Source organism: Manacus candei, unplaced genomic scaffold (genome assembly GCF_025592945.1).
Source record: "Manacus candei isolate 608988 ecotype Guabito, Panama unplaced genomic scaffold, ASM2559294v1 h1tg000034l, whole genome shotgun sequence".
Classification (NCBI taxonomy): Eukaryota; Metazoa; Chordata; class Aves; order Passeriformes; family Pipridae; genus Manacus; species Manacus candei.
The window spans coordinates 13586695-13604339 of NW_026138082.1; the positions used below are offsets into that span (position 1 = coordinate 13586695).

The window sequence follows — 17645 nt, forward strand, 5'->3', positions numbered from 1 at the left end:
TCTAGTAATAGCCCTCTTCTCTCATTGATGGACAGACAAGGAAATGTTATAAGAACGACATTTTAATTAACATAAAGTTAGTGTTTGACAACAAGTTTTGTCCCTGCTGTGCACTGCAGTAACTGACAATGGTAGAAGTACTGTGAGGCTGGGAGTTTAGTCTCCAAGATATATATGGCAATGTGTACTTCAAGTTTTTTTGCATGCCAGATTTGCCATCTTTCAAATAGACTGGTGCAGATTATTTACATAAATGCAATATAAATTAGATTGAGCAACTAATCTAGCTTGTTGTTTGTGGGTTTTTTGTAATTTTTTTTTGTATTCATCATCTATTTTGACTTTTTTATTCAGGGTAGATCTGTTTCCCAGATGGTCCACAAAAAAATACCACTGTGACTGAGGGTAGAGCACTGTGTCTCAGAGGATGAATAAACAGTGGGAAAAGAGAAGGGAGGAAATCTTTTGCAGTGACAGTGCCACAGAGATGTTGTGTCATAAGGCTACAGCCAGAGCAACAGTGGTATGAGATCTAGTTCATTGCCTTTGTGGAAGAATATTTCTTCAGTTCAGCTACTGACATGATATTATGAGTGCTTTTCATACTGGTGAGATCTTAAAACTTGTGCAGAGGAAATAGAAAATGTAAAAATAATTTTTTACTATGAGCTGCAAACTGAAAAAAAAGAGAAAAAAACTGTGGAGAAATTTTACAGAAATATTTTAAGAAAGACTGGAACATTTTCATGTTGTGTCTTGCTCAAGTTTTTGTGAAGATAGTTTTAGGCTCATTTGACTTCTGGCATTCATTAAGTGTCTCTATACTGGAGCAGTAACCTATAAAGTCTTCTTGACTTCTATATTTGACACTCCTGGCAAGAGTGACAAAATGTACTTGCCAAATAATTATCTCCCATGGCAAGTCACTGAAGAGATGGAAAAACACTGAGAGAAATTATCATACCTTTTAGGACAGTCATCATATTCACAGAACATTTTAAAAAATTGCAAAAAGCATGTGTTTTTAAAAAAAAACCCCTGTAAAATATGTTATTGAAAATTACTGTTTGCAACAATATATGTTGTGTAATCTAATGTGTGTATGGGAAGATGACTGGCATATAAAATACCATTGTCAAAAATTGTCCTTTTTGAGATCAGTCTGGGAAAATAAATTGCAGACTTTGTTTTTTTTGATGAATTTCAATAGTACTTATTACTCCCGCAATGGTATTTTCTCACCATTTTGATGCATGAGCAACAGTATTTCTTTATTCAGGGAAATCTAACTTTTTAAGTGGAGTTTGATGAGGTTAATAAAATGATTACAGTACATATTTGTCTGCAATAGAGGGATTTAAGCTTTTAAGGGCTTTCTTATCGGTTTGGTGTTCTTAAATTCAGGATTTTGGAAAAGAGCTAATAATTTACAGTAGATATCAAGGACAGCATAGACTTTAACCTATGCCTCAGGGTCAGTGAAGTGTATGACCTGTATGGGTTCTGCTGTGACCTGCTGCCCCAGCACAGCCTCTGTGGGGGCTGCTCCAGGCTGCCCAACCCAGACCTGCTCTGCTCCCCCAGCACCGCGTCCTCCCGTGAGGACGAGAAGCTGCTCAGCCACCACATAAGCAAGGGCCAAGAAGCTGCCCCAGGGTTTTAAGACTGGGGAAGAGCATCAACATGACCACAAGAAGTCTGAGAGAAAACTCATGCACCCAAAGGTTGGAAGGGAGGGATCACAGGCTAGCCATAGAGAAGGCAGCAGCTCTATGTTCTTCCTCACTCAGCACTCTCTACTGCCTCAACCTCTGTTCCAGCAAACCTCTGTCTACCATGAGGCTGGATCTGTGTCTTTGTCCCTTTTCAATCTTCAGCTGTTCTGGAAAGCAAAGTTCCATGCACCTGTAGTATTTTTCCATTCCATGTATCATCCTCCCTACGTGCTTTCTATATGTTGTCACTGACGGTCTGATTAATTCCTTTTTGGTAACCTTGCAAGTTAAGGAGTTTCTTGACCTTTCTAGAAGAAGAACTCTTCCTACCCAGAGAAGATAGTCAGCAGCTCCTATGATTGGGCTTTTCAATCTAGCATCAGTGGGGGTGCTGTTACAACACTGCTGTAGTCAGCAATGAACTTTGCCTTCATGGCAAAACAGGGCTTTCAGGATATTTTCTGTGTGTTTTGTGTATGTATATATACAGAGAGAGGCTTAGCCAGCCCAGTGTGGAATTTTACTGGAGAGAGCAGTAAATACTTTCTACAGGCAGGGGAAAAGCCCATTAGTGTGGTGTGGAATGTCTTCAGACACTGGTGCTTCCAAATACTTTGCTAACTTCACATTAGGCCTTATTCTCCCCTATTCCTGCTCCCCTGCCTGCTCCTTGGCTCTTTTGTTGAGCAGTCAGATGTTAAGAACTGCAGTGCAATCCATCCTGTAAAATTCTGCAGCACTAGGGTGATTTTGCTGTAAAAACACGTTTTCCTGTTGTTAAATGAAGTCATATGCAGCATAAATTATGTCTATTACTGTTTATCTGGCATTCTGTCTAACTTTTTGTGTTTGCTTAGCATTGGTACTGGAAATTAGGGCAAAAAATAATGATACAGAGTGGATTTCTTTGTTGGAACTGAATAAGATTTTCATAACACTGGAAAGGGAAGAATGTTTTTACAATAATCAGTTATATCTAGTGCTAAGTTAAACGCTTGAAAGATAGGTGAAATATGGCATGACACTTTATTCATTTCTTTAAAATGAATCCTTTACTGCTTTTTATAGTCGTGGAAACAAAGAAAGGACATAAAGAAAAGGAAAGGGTAATGAATTGTAATTTGTATGGCTGTAGAAAGTAACTGGAGGGGGATAACTGATAATTCTGTAAAATGAAGTGATAAAAGACAAGGAAGATTTATTCAAGGTTGCACAAGGGTGTTTTGTAAGTTAGTAATAGTTTTACATTTGAAAAGGGGACATTGAGATTAGATTTAATGAGAAACTTTCCAACAGAAAGATTTGGCAGTGGAGCAGTCTGTCAAAATGGTTACTGAAGTATGATCACAAGAAGTGTTCAGGAAGAGTTAAGATAAAACTCTCAAGGGAGTAGTTAGAGCAGAGATTAATTAGACCTGCTCCAAATCATAGCCCTGGTGATACTCTTGGGATTTGAGTTTTTAAAAATCAATGTAGTCCACTGCTTCATGCCATCTTCTCAGTCTATATTCTTCCCTTGAAGCCTCTCCAACAAAAAAGGATATAAATATATTTTTCCTACTTACTCTTACTGGGCAGAAGAGAAATGATGAACCTGATATTTCTTGTATTGCAAGAACTAATTGGGAAACTCAAGAAGTATGTATGGTTTGCAATTACTTCCTTCTTCCTCTGTCTGGGAAATATCAATTGGGCTACCTGACATTGCAATTTTCAGATGCATAATGACAGATGTTGCAAATACTGGGGAACCTGGTTCCATGTGTAGTAGAAGATGTAACTGCACAGCTTCTAGGGGTTTAATTTACCAATTTTCTAGAGGTCTTCTTGTCCTGATTTCAGGCATTCTGCATACTGCAACAATAGCCCAAGTTGTTGAATTTGGTTGTGCTTTGTTATTTTTAAAATGAGTTTGTGTCTTTTGATGGGAACAGCTAAAATGAAACTAGAGAAGAGGAACTAAAAAAAATGTTGTTGACCATATTTGTCTGCATCAATAGGGTGACAAAGGTTACATTTTAACATAACCTTTGCTTTTTTGTGGTCCAAGATAGCCTAAAAGCCTTTCAGAGCCGTTTCAGCCTTGCTCTGGTTTATGGATAGCTACTTAGTCTGCAAGAAGCTGTTCTCTTGAGAGGGGATTGGTAGATTTGAGGGTTACTGTGGTTACATTCTGTTTCTCTTGACCATATCTCTCAGTTTCATTCTGAAAGAGCAGCACGGCACCTGTGTGAGGATTGCCTTGAGGTATCCTCAAGAGGGAAGTGGAGCCAGCTTTTGAACTGCCATGGTGGGTTTAGCAATTCAACCCACTCCTCAGACTGCTGTGGAACAGTCAATAGAGCTTTTGTTAAGGGAAGGGGGGATAAAGAGCACTGCATCAGAACAACAACAATGTCAAATGTCATTGGAAGAACGGGATGGGCAACTGGGTTTACATTTACCAAGGAAATATATAAAAATCACAAGGTAAAAGGCAAAGGAGAATGAGGATGGTGAATGGAGGTGTGTTATACAAGGGAACTGTTTAATTGGAAAGGTTAATTGGACATTAGGACAATGTATCCAGTAAATTCTATTTAAATACTCTGCTTAAAGATAATTTAGAAATTAATTAGAAATTGCGATGGTAGATGATTTAAAAGTCCTAGACTATGTACTGTTGAAATCTTTATTATGGGAATTCCAGGCTAGATTAGATACCTTTTGGAGAGGAGCATTGAGAGACCACATTTGTTACAGAGATTGGAATTGTTTTGACTTTTCCCACAAGACACTTCAAGGTAACAGGGTTTTAGATATCATTTCCTATGACTTCAGCAGAGATAGCCTCTGGTCACTTAAAAAAAAATCTGCTTTTTGTTTCATACAATTAAGGCCTACTGCATATGCAGCAAGGATGTATATATAGAAGCTCATTGAATGCTTCTTCAAATTATTGCAATTGATTAGCCTTCAGGAAATAGAAAAGGGAGGAGAAACCAAAGCTATTTTGGTTTTTTATGAATAGATGTTGTACTAATTATATGCACAATTTAAACATTTAATTCAGGAAAATACTCCTTATGCTTAAATTATCAGAAACTTTCTAGAATTTGCAGACAGTGATACTAGAGTTCATTGCAAGCCTTTGAAATTCAGAATACATGTGCAATTTTTATACTAAGATTTACTTGCATCTCAAGCACGTCTTAAAAGCTGTTTAAAATGCCGTAAGTCAGGCTACACATAAAACATTCTTTTAGCCTGTTTGCTTTTTGATACAATCTTTAACGGATAACTGCACACCCTGTTTAAGCCAAAACCCAACCCATTTCACAGCTATGTTTTGGTACAAAACATTTCACATTGTTCAGATTCTATCTTCTTCTTCTGCTTGTGTCTACATGTATTCTCTCTTTGTCTTTTGGAGGCAATAAAGAGAGATGGTAGATGGAATACAATTACAGAGATACAAATAGATTAAATGAGGGGCATAATGTGTTTATTTTGTTTTATTTCATGCACATATCTCTAACCCTAAGAACCTGAAGTTGTAACATTTTGTTTTTTCTAACCATTCAAGTAATCTCAGGCCCTATTTTAAGGGATGTGCTACAGAGAATTGGAGGTAGGAAGGTTGCTTCAAACTAAGTGCTTAAGTTCAGAATTGTTTCATTTTAAATGGTCTTCTCTCTATGACTAAACACATGACTGAGAGCAGCATTTATTTCCTGGCAATAGATTACTGTGGATCTTTTTCTCATCTTTGGTCTCTTGTAGGGCTTAATTAATATTGAAGCAGCACTATACAACAAAACACTAGACACCCTAATGATGTCTTCATTTACTGATCTTACAAAACAATTATGTTGATTTTTTTTTTCCATGTATAGAGGGCTTTTCTTCAGTAAAATTTTTTCTTTCCCTTTACAGATTTCAAGCATGTGTTTATTTTGCATCTGTCTTTCAAGCTATGTCATGTGGTATCCATTACTTAGCATCTGTGTTCATGGCTGTTACTCCCAACTTTGTATGTGGGTTCCCTGGAAATGTGAGTAATATTCTTTTCCACAACTCCTCTGCATCAAGTATACAGGACATCTGGACACTATGGACATCAACAGAAAATTATGTTGTAGTCCAGCTGGAAAATGGAGAAATTTGGGAAATTAATCAATGCAGCAGATCCAAACGAGAAGTCAGTTTGGATCTGACATATGAATACAAAGGCAACAAGTCTGTATTTTCATGTTCCGATGGATTTCTCTATGATGATACAAAGTGGAAGAGCACTGTTGTTACGCAGTGGGATCTGGTCTGTGACCGAGAATGGCTTGCAAAATTAATCCAGCCTACATTCATGCTTGGAGTCTTGATTGGAGCAGTGATTTTTGGTGACATCGCTGACAGGTAAAGTGCTATCCTTTGACAACTGTAGCTTCAGACTGCAGTAACTCCATGTGTTTTTGTTGTTTTCACTCACAATTACTCATAATTATGTGCTCAAAATTCAGGAAGTTTGGGTATTGCTTTATTCACAGATCTGTTTAACTCAATATCTTTTTCCAATAGCAAGTACTAATTTTAAAATGTCTTTGCAAGTAATTTCCTTTTAGAATTTTTTTTTGTACTTTATGTCATCCATTGTTCTAGGCCTTAATCTCTGAAATTCCCCTGGGCAGCTAGTATTTGCCTTTAGGTTACTTATTTGTTTATTTATTTATTTATTTTTAACAGAAATAGCAATAGCTCATTGTAATAGCAATGGTAAAACCTGGGAGTAGATTTTCACCTCATTTTTCACGAGGAGAGATTCCTGGTGGAAATATTGATTTTTAATTTGTAATATGATAAATGACAGAACGCCTTCTAGAAGATTAAGTGTAATGTATTTTGAAATCATGTTTCCTAACCTCTGTCATGAGTACAGCTCAGCGGGGCTGATGCAAAGGCTTCAAGGGTTTGATCAAGCCCCATGTTCTTAAAATAAACACCCATATGCTATTTTTCCTTGCTCTCCAATTTTAGTTTTTCTCTGAAAAATTAGCTTAAACTTCAGTCTCTTGAGGGTTAGTCCAGATAGGAGAAAAAATGGGTGTGAGTGAGCTGTGCTGTAGTTTCACTTATTTAATCGCATGTATAAAGTTTGAGCACAAGGAGAGTCAGTCCATGGAGGGACTCATCCCAAGCAATCTCATGCTTACGGTGCCAAGGCTGTCCTTCAGCCCATTCCTGTCCAATGCTTCCTCCCTGGATGTTATCTCAGATCACGCACTGAGATCCAACATAAGAGCTGGACTCAGAAGCAATGAGATTCAGGATGAATGTCTGTATCCTCCTGTTTCTGTTGGTTTTCTCTCTCAACACAGTCTTATTCCTGCCTCAGGAGAACACTCAGCCATGCCCCTTTATCCATATGACAGTCAAATATCCAAGCTACATTTGTACTTGGTTTTGTCTCAGGCAGTTTATGTACCTGTGTTTTGCTTTGAAGGCTGGTTTAGAGTTATTTTTCTCTTTCTGTAAAGGAGCCTGTTGACTGACATTTCTGTTAGGTCGAGGATGACATTTTATCCTACATCTAACAGTATAAGCAGAACAAGGAGATCAGGCGTGTTTTTTCTGATTTTCCTTCATTAGCACAACACTATGGTGTGATAGTTACAACATGGGAATGCAAAAGTAATGATGACTTTTTTTTAATTTGGCTTTTAGAACACATGGAATCAATCTGCCTCCCAATCCAAGGCTTTGTAAAACCATATTTAATACAAAACCAGAATATAAAGCCAACATTTGTTTTGTGTCCCTTTAAATCATTCATAACTTTTAAAATTAATACTCAGACATGATTTATAAGGTTAGGATCATATTGTTCTCATTTCCATTAATTCAAGCCATGGACAGCTAGTTAAGACAATACACACATTCTGAGTTGCAGATTTACAACTGTAGATTTTACAGCTGAAAGTTATTATTTTCTGACACATCCTGGCTTGGTGGGAAATAAGATTGTGTATTCCTCCCATTACCAATTAACAGATTTCCCAACAGAAGAGCTCTGATAGCTAAGACTCATTGGGATCTTTTCTGGCAGGAATCAAAGATAAAATGTGCATGACTCCAGGTCAAGGTTGGAGAAGAATAGGAGGAATTTTAATGGAGCACCAAATACTCACAGAAAAATAAAATTACAAAGGAGTCCACACCCCTGAAAGTCCTCAACCTCTCTGTCTAAAAGTAATATCTCCATTTGCGAAAAGCTCTTTGCAATGGAGTAGATAGTAAGAGCCCAAGAAAATATTATCAGGGAAGAAAAATGATTCCACACATTTTGTATTACAAAGCATTTGTAGATAGAATGTAATTAATCTCCAATAGAGTCTTTAGCATGTGCTCACTTGTTTAGGGACAACTGGCTCTACTCTGGATATTTTCTCCCCGAGATACAGGAAGAAAAAAAAAACCAAATAGAAGTTCTTTTTTACTAAATGCCCTTCTTTTACACTGGAAACTACTATGTGTTGATAGGAAGCTATTATTTGACATTTTTTTGCCATTAGTATACTATATTCTTGGATTTCTGTATTTGTATATGCATGCATGTGTGCTGTGATGCAATCAGAAAATTCAGGGGAACTGTGTGCTTGCCATTTATTAGAGAATTCAATTTTAAATAACTGTACAAAGATATGTTACAGAAGCCTTTCATTACTATCCAAATTGGTTGTTACTTTGGCAAGAGATGGCATGTTATGACAGCTAACTTTTGTTAGAAATTATTAACAAAAGGCTACTTAATATAAAATATCTGAAAAAGTGATTTATGTCCTCATAAAGAAGACTGAGTAAATCTGCAGATCAGTTATGCAGAAGTTCAACTTGAAACTGGAGGTGAACATATGTAATGCTCACTGCACATTCCGTTCATAGGAGCTTCCTTTTCCTTGGAAGTTGGAATTATTGAAAAATTAATACAGGTAACTAAACCAGAGTTTCTGTGGCGAGTTGTTAAACTTCCATCTAGGCTCTCTGGAGTTGCAGGTGTATTTTAATAGAATGTTTGTGGTTATTCATAATTTTATTACTGCTGTGATTTTCAGGCTGGGAAGACAGCGTGTTATATGGTTCACAAGTGCTGGTCAGTTTGTATTTGGCATTGCAGTGGCCTTCACATTTGACTACTACAGTTTTGTGACTGTGCGCTTTCTCCTTGCTATGGTAAGAAGGGATGATCACCCTGGCTCTTTTTACGTGTCATTTCCTACCCCTTATCAGGAAAACCTCCCTTTTGTTATTATTTCCTCCCCTACTTCATTATTCTAAAGCCCCATCTGTTGCACTTATTTCAGCAGAGCAGGGAGAGTCTGAATATTCTTGGACCACAGCAGTTTTCCTCTTTGAATTAATAGAAAGCGTCTGTATGAAGCAGTGTTTGGTACTTCCTCCATCCCAACCTCTGCTGGACTGGTAATTAAATACCAAGTGTGAGCAGCAAACTCTGGATTCTGCATTGCAGCTGCAGTTGCATTTCTCCTCATTGTTAGAAATGGAGTATAGTTTTTCTTAACCTGGCAAATCTATAATAAGTATTATTTTTATCTCTACCATTTTGAATGATGGAGGAGAGATGCACATTTTCTCTTCTATGCATCTCTTTGGTCTTTTAAGCTGTATGTGGAATACTAAATACATAGGTAGATATGTTTAACAGCTAGATGTTTTATGCTGTACTTAAGAGTATTTCAGTATATATGTTTATGCATACCTACACACATACTTTTATATATGTGTGTGGTATGTATTCCATATCTGATATATATTAAATATTTATACATATTAAACAATTTTAAATAACTGTTTTACAGCCAAAAATGTACTATTTGTAGCTTTTCACCACATGATGCATACAGAAATCAGAATGCCATCACACAAAAAAAAATGATGTAACTTATTTAATGTGGGTTAGATATTTTGAAAATAGTCACATAATTTATTTTATTCCTGCTGACAGCACATTAGTCAAGACAGAACCTTGCACCTGGAGCTCCCTTTGCCTGATTAGAGCTTAGAAGAATTTCCTAGCAGGAAAAATGACATAATTTTAGCCTTGAACAGTGAGATCTAAAGAAGTCTCTCTACTCACTTCCTTGGCTGTTGATGCCAGGGATGGTGGTAGTTTAGAAAAGCAAAAAGCTCAGACCAGACCAATGCTGCAGGTTTTAACTGGCCACTGGGACTGATTTGCAAGATGCAGGCCTAAAGCTCTAGGCCCTGTGCTACTGAGATCAGCACAACTTTCCTGTCAGCTTCAGTGGGTTCAGAATCAGAGATTATTAACTTTCATATTTTCAACCAGAAAACTGATTAATCAAAACAATATACTGAAATATTTTCTAGTCTATATTTTCTAGCTGTGTTTGGAAATGTTTTGAGATACCATGAATTTGATGTTGCTAGAGAAATTGAAATATATATATATATTCAATAATATATATATATTCAATAAAAAAATACTATCATGCAGAACATGCCAGTAATTGCATTCACTGCATAACATATGAGAACCTGTAATCATATATATATATATATATATATATATAATTTTAAAAAATTTGATTTTAAGAGATCATTTACAAGGGTGTGGAAGGTAACTCTCAGTAAATTTGCAGTTCCTTGACATGCAGGTCATTAATAGTTTACTTAAAAGCCAAGGTCAAGTGGATTTTCAGAAGTGAGGATTACTTCAGGGGACCTCATTTTCCTGAGCATCCAGTTTGTGATGTCATTAAGGGACCTGATTTTTGGAGGGAAAGGGCTTAATGACATCATCAAATTAGGTTCCTTTTCAGGTATCTCTTGCTGGCTGTCCCCCACTACAGAGAAGCATCCAAATTCACTTCATATTTTTAAACACAGTGTCTGGGCAGTCTGAAGGTTTGAGCAAACTTTTCCTCCAGCTGATTAGTTTTCAGGGTTGCCTTTTTTCTGTCAGTGTGAGACAGGCCAGCACTGTGGCAATTAAGCATACACAAATGTGGAACACTGCTACTCTTTGTTTTTACTGCCGGTGCACAAGGAGAGCACATACAAAACTCACTGGTTTTTTTCTTTTCTTTCTCCCACACCCCCAGGTTTCAAGTGGCTATCTGGTTGTGGCTTTTGTTTATGTGACTGAATTTGTTGGCATTAAAGCACGAACCTGGGCTTCTATGCATGTCCATGCTTTTTTTGCTATGGGAATTATGATTGTGGCACTCGTGGGATTTCTGGTTCGGACCTGGTGGGTCTATCAGATATTTCTCTCCATAGCAACTGTTCCCTTTGTCTTGTGCTGCTGGATGCTCCCAGAAACACCTTTTTGGCTCCTGTCAGAGGAAAGATATGAAGATGCACAAAAAGTGATTAATACAATGGCAAGATGGAATAAAGTAAACACTCCCTGCAAAGTTTCTGAACTGTGCTCAGTCCAACAAGATGATCCAGTCAGTGGCAGAATGGATGAAAATGACATGTCCTCAACAAAGAAGCACAACATCTTAGACCTGTTCTGTAACTGGCAAATTGCAAGAAGGACCATCACGGTCTGGCTGATCTGGTTCACTGGGAGCTTAGGGTACTACGTCTTCTCCCTCAGTTCTGTCAGTCTAGGAGGCAACGAGTATTTAAATCTCTTTCTCATAGGTAAATATTTTTGTACTTTATTCTGTTAATGACAGAACTGGAACATAACATTTAGAAATGTCTATAGATTTGACAGCCAATTTTTTACTTTGGTCATTCAATTATGAGCCTTGTTCAAAAAGTTTCTTGCTAACTCTTCATAAAGTTGACTAACATAGGAATATCATTCACTCCAAATCTGTTTCCAAAAAAAAAAGAGAATTTAAAATTTGATGGTGTACAAAATTCTTCTCTATCTGTCTTTCTGATTGTAAAATCGCATTCTGCTTGTCTCCTCTTTGCCCTGCAAGCATGTAGCAGATCCACACAAACACCAGGGGAAACAGATGAGCAACACAAAATTTGCACTGCACTGTTAAAGGCACAAACTAGGAAAATGGGAGAAAAAAATCATTCTTTTTATCCCTTACAGTCATGATATATTGAGTTTGTCTGTGTAAGAAACAGATTCATAATTCTCACATGTATGACTAATTTTAGTTTTCTCAAAAGTATATTTTTTACGAAGTTGTAATATTATTTTATCATTCTGAGTATAATCTTTCTCTGGTATGTAAGTTGTTTGTTGTTTACAAAGGCAGTTAAGTGCATTCTAGGCCTGATTCAAAGTTTGTTAAGATCAGTGGAAATACTCCATTGACTTCAGAGGACTCTAGATCAGACAGGTAGCTCTGAGCCAGCAAAGAATTAAATCATGTGCTTTGCTTTGTGCAACTGAGTACTCTCGGTGAAGTGAATGTGACTGATAGTGTACATAAGCACACAGAAGGACTGGGGCTCTCATGAATTCAGTTTGTTTTGTCATGTATTACAGTGTATTGTTAGACTGATGTGTTGAAGAGTGGAAGCTAGTATTGCACAGATAACTAAAATGTTAGGTTGGAGTACACCGTATCCACCTCTTCTAAAATTACTTTAGCAGACTAACAAACACAATAATTGCACAAGCCCAAAAGATTGTTTCCTGATATTACAGGTGTAATGACATGCCATATACACTTAATGAAGGAATGCAGCATGTTCGTTCAGGGCTGTATCTTATGTTATTCCTTGATTTTACATTGGACATAGTAGCATTCTTCATGAGCAAATTGGTTTAAAACGTGTCCAAAGTGGCTTAGGCTCAATATCATTTGTCTTGGGGCAGATCATATTTATACAGTATTTATGAACAGTCCTCACCAAATGCCAGTTCCTTCCTGCAGAAGTTTTTCTCCAGAAAGAGACATTAGAAAGAGACAATCTGTGTTAAGAGTGGGATGTAAGCAGCTGCCCTCTTTTTTTATAGAGAAGAGAGTAAGCTGGAACTGTACTCTGTATTTGTGAAGTTAACTCAAAAAACTGGACTTGGAGAGACCTTGCTTGCCATTTACTTTGGGATGATTTTGAGCTGAAGCTGGGGGAGGCACCTGTGCCTTCAATTCTGTGTCCAGGTGGAAGCTAGAAAGTCCTGAGAGGTGTGTCAGTATGACACTAACAATATTCCTTGTGGGCATACTTGAGCTGTTGTGAAAATACTTGAAGGAGAAGAGCAGCAAATGTACAGCTTTAAGACAAAAGTGCCAGTATCCTAAAAGCAGAACTGTGGCCTTGATGTTTTCTGTAATTTTCCATCCCAAGAAGAACTGGAGCTGCTCTGCTCTGTGAAACCTGTTTCCCTTGTCCTCCTCCACTCTCATTACCATATTTAAGGCCATTTTCTGCCTCCTGTCACCATTTCTGTTACCAAATGAATTAGCCCAACACACTGGTTTATCTCTAGATTTTACATATTTATTATCCCCTAGATTAAATTAATCCTCATAAAGAGGAAGTTAGAGTTATAACATGAATATGTGTAATCATGACTTAAAACAATTTCATACTGACAGGTGCTGTGGAGTTGCCTTGCTATATCATTGCTTGCGTTGCGATGGACAAACTGGGAAGGAGAAACACACTCATTCCGTTCCTTATTTTAAGTGCACTGATCTGTGTTTTAATTATGTTCATACCTCAGGTTAGTCACGTATTGTTGAAAGTGTTCCTATAGCAGAAATTGATTTTAAAGGCTCTTAAGCCAGTAGATGCAGCTGCTCTCTCTAAACCATATAGTTGATCAAAGGCTGATTTTAAATTGCAGCTGCCAGTCAAAGGTAGATTTCTGCATTTTCAGTACAGGTTTCACTGTCACTGCTGGAGTCACATGTAAAATGTTCCCAGGACTTCAGTGAACCAGGACTGGTAAAGAGTGATATGGACATTAGTAACTTACTGAGCAATTTTTAAAAAGCAAGCAATAAGCATTGCTTATTAAGGTTCACAACTTTTGAAGAATTTCAATTATGTTTGAAAGTGTTATTTTCTCGTGATATATTTATTTGTGCTCTCTTTCAATAGGACTTCAGTATATTAATTATTTTAGCAAATATGGCTGGAAAATTTTCAATAGGTGTGGCATTTGGCCTTATATATCTCTACACAGCAGAACTGTACCCAACAATTGTAAGGTAAGAACTTTCACCAGTTATGTATTTTTCATTAATTGGATGTTATTTCATTCCCTTTGTTATTGTTCTGCACCTGATCCAGCAGCTCTTGGCATCAGTGGAGGTGATCTCAAAGACTTGGGATGGGATGAGTTCAGAGTTGTCTGGTGTTTGGCTGTACCACAGTTTTTTATTCATTTTTTTATTCATTTTCCATTCCATGTGCATTGATTGGTTCCATTGGGGAACTGGAAGAATACTCAATACTTTCTTAAACATTTTTCATGCCTTTCTTAAAAGTCCTGGTTATTCATCCTGGGATCTGTGCTGAATGATGATTATATTTTTAATCTTAATTACAAAAGCAGCTGAATTTCACTACAACATAAATTTACCTTGGCATAGTGACAGCTTCCTAGTATAATTGCCTAAAGACACAAATCCTACTGATGTTTTAAGTGTCTGTGCATTTCTAATTGTTTCCTTTATCTGCTAGAATTCTTAATCAAATTTTTTTAAGTCTAGATCACTTGCTGTTGGAAGTGGAAGCATGATGTGCCGTGTAGGAAGTGTGGTTGCTCCTTTCTGTGTATATCTGAGAAGTGTTTGGATTTTCATGCCACTTGTAAGTATTTATTTCTATGGTGAATGTTTCTGGTTTTGAAAAGGTGTATGTGTTACTTGTTTTCTCTTTACTAACTTGCCAAGTATGTTTTTCACATGACAAAGGAACCAAAAGCTGAATGTTTATTTTGAAAAGAAAATTAAGTAAGCCATTCTTGTTCAAAATTTTAAGTCCCAAAGATTAGTCGCTTCATATTGTTAAAAATATGCAGCTAAAGCAAAAGGGAGACTTTGAATCACTGAAATATTCTGAAATGTTTTTGTGATGGGAGACAGAAAAATATTTATGCACTGAATCCTAGAATAAAATTGATAAAAATACTTTCAGTTAAAGTATTCTGCATCTACCGTGTAACATTTAGGAAGTGTCATAGTCCATACTTTCTTGCAGGCCTAGCAGTTTTTGACCATGCTCCTGACTTATTCTCACCCTTCTTCAAAGGCACAGTTCTTCCATTCTTGAACTCACCACAAGTGGCTGTTTTTTCTTACACTATGCCTTAATATTTTCCACAGCTTCCCTGGGACATTACATTTTTGGAATAGCCTTCCAAAAGATCAAGAATGTTTTGTGCTTACTACACCTGGTCTTCAAACCTGCCCCAAAGGTCCCTCTCTGTTCATTTACAAGAACTGAACAAAACAATTAATGAGACAGAAAAAGAGAAGGAAATGGTATATTGATAAGGTTCATGGTGGCTTTGACTAGCAACAGAATCTTGTATTCATTAAGCACACCTTACTTTTTAGGTAACTCCAGGTCATGTTTTCATTAGGTTTTGTCTTCTACCACCAGTTGCCCCAGAAAAGAGAGGTGGAACCATTCCTTTGTGGACTTTGGGCATTTTGTCTGCATTATGTAGCAGATCCATTTTGGACAAAATATTTTAAGTATTTCCTGCTTACAGATGAATCATATTTCTTCATTGCATTTTTGTTATGAAGCATTTTCTGCTTGGAAGTCCTGCAGCTACTCAATCCCTTTTTTCCCTTGAAGGATAAATTATGCCTATATATGTCAAACCAGAAGGAATTACAAAGTTTATATTAAAATTTTAAGTAAAGAAGAATTTATTATTGATTTAAAATAGTTTGAATTCTTTCAAAACCCCCTTAGGATTCACTGTTACTAGCACACTGATGTTTTATGTAGATGATACATATCCGAAGATGAAAATGTAATGGGATGTGTCTTTAACCTGGATTTTTACTCAAATTTTGTCCACCACATTGGAGTTTCCTGAAAAAGTGCATCGTACCCTTTTGATTTTGCAACTATAAAATCTCCAATTATAGATGGTAGAGATTGGTTTCAGAGAATTCTTGTAAGCTAATTTCATTATTTAAATTAATTACTTTTGGTTGTTTTGGATAAAAACTAAGAGGATGAAGAAGACCACAAATTAATTTATCTCCTCAAGCTCCTAAAAATTTTTTCTTTCTTAACAATGGCCCCCCACAAACCAAAATATCATCCCAGAAAAGACAAAGAAACATTTGCACAGTAGAGTGATCATGGGAGAACATTCTTTTTCTCTTGCCAGCATTTTGCTTTTACTGGATGAGATAAGCTTTAGTATCTGTGCAGAAGTGCTGCAGTTCAGCTACAGCTGGGGAATGCTCAAACATGCTGGAGAGCAGTGCAAATGGCAGTATAAACACAGGAATTATTTCAGCTATGAACAACTCTCAGTGTACAAAAATTATCCAGAGTATTTGTAGTTGTGTAGTAGTTCACAGTGAATATGTTTCCATTATTAGCTCCTGTTGTAGAGCATTTGTCAGATTATTAAATGGACTTGTCTTGTGTTGGAGCATAGCGTGCCGAGTCTCAGGTCAAGTAAGCCTTTTGGAATGGAAATGAAATAAAATGGATTATATTTATGAGTAAACTGATATACATCACACTGATCTATTGTATACACTACACATTGTTGAGCAGTCAATACTGCTATTTGACAGTCTGCCTCTTGTACAGTTATGCCACCTGTGAGTACTGCAAGTATCTCATTTGAATGACTATAAATCTTGAATAACTTGACAAGTATGTTTTTTATGTGACAACTTTATAGAAAACGTACAGTAAAGCAATGCTCCATGTATAACCTATTCCTGTTTCTCAGTGGGTAAGAATTATGTTACAGTAGCCCTTTAACAGACTGGATTTATCTCTCAGAAAAAACATAAATTAGAAATTTAAGAAGACCTCAATGAAGTCAGTAAAATTAAATGAATGCAAATACTGTGTCTAATACTAGTGGATTTTCAGGTCAAAATTTAATCTTTTTTGTTGAAGTAGAAGTAAAAGTATTATTTTTAGGGATATTTAATTTAAATTACCTTTTGTTCTAGACTAAATATATTAAGTCCTGGTCTTAGACCACTGTGAAATTGTTGCTCAAGGAAAGGCAGAGGACATATGAAAAATGATGGTGCATCTTTTTTTGAAGTTTTTCATGGTAGATAGTAGAAACTGCTGGCTGTACTGAAGTGTTGGGAGTACTCTGAAAGTTTAACTAAGCAGATAGTCAGATTTCAAAAATTAAGGCCCTGAAAATGCAATTCATTTAAGAAGGTACACCTGTCAAATTAACTTCAATGCAGCTTAAATGTACTTAAATATCTTGTACAATAGTACACTTTATTCCATAAGCATTTGATTATATTAGAACATTTTCTGATACTGAATCATATGTTTAAAATAGTACATACATACAAAATTTACATATTTGTAATGAGTAAGCAAAGGGCTAAATTATGTCAGATGCCTTATGAAGCAGTATGCCAAGATAAGACAGCAAAAGACTTGCTTTGACTAAATGTAACTTCATTGATAATTGTGGCTACTGCCCTTGAAAAGGCAGATAATGTTTGAGAAGCCCTTGAATAAATACACTGTGACTTAATTTTTCATATTTTGTCTTTCATAGGAAATATTGGAAAATGCTTTGTAGAGTCAGGGAGAAGGGAAATGCAGGAATTACATGCATGCATCAGCTTTCACATAGAAAAATCTTCTTTTCACATAGAATTGAAGAAAACATGATGGAATAGAGTTATGAGAGCCACGTTGAAAAGGCAGGAAAAATGGTGATGTGTATGCTTACAGAATAGTGAGAGTTCTCAGGGGGATAAGAGGTAGGTTCATGAGGAAGAAAAACATGAGAAGAAT

General features: G+C 36.5%; 1 protein-coding gene across 4 annotated transcripts in view; it reads left to right on the forward strand.

Moving 5' to 3' along the window:
• SLC22A16 (solute carrier family 22 member 16) overlaps positions 1-17645 on the forward strand; it is a 35465-nt gene that overhangs the window by 12978 nt on the left and 4842 nt on the right. For 3 of the 4 annotated variants that reach the window (XM_051792194.1, XM_051792196.1, XM_051792198.1), the window contains 6 exons: positions 5631-6107; positions 8801-8918; positions 10832-11381; positions 13253-13380; positions 13761-13870; positions 14375-14474. In XM_051792194.1, the coding sequence (XP_051648154.1) occupies positions 5631-6107; positions 8801-8918; positions 10832-11381; positions 13253-13380; positions 13761-13870; positions 14375-14474 (1483 nt within the window). Of the gene's footprint in view, positions 1-359; positions 524-5630; positions 6108-8800; positions 8919-10831; positions 11382-13252; positions 13381-13760; positions 13871-14374; positions 14475-17645 lie in introns of all 4 variants that reach the window. The other variant, XM_051792195.1, reaches the window with a different exon arrangement.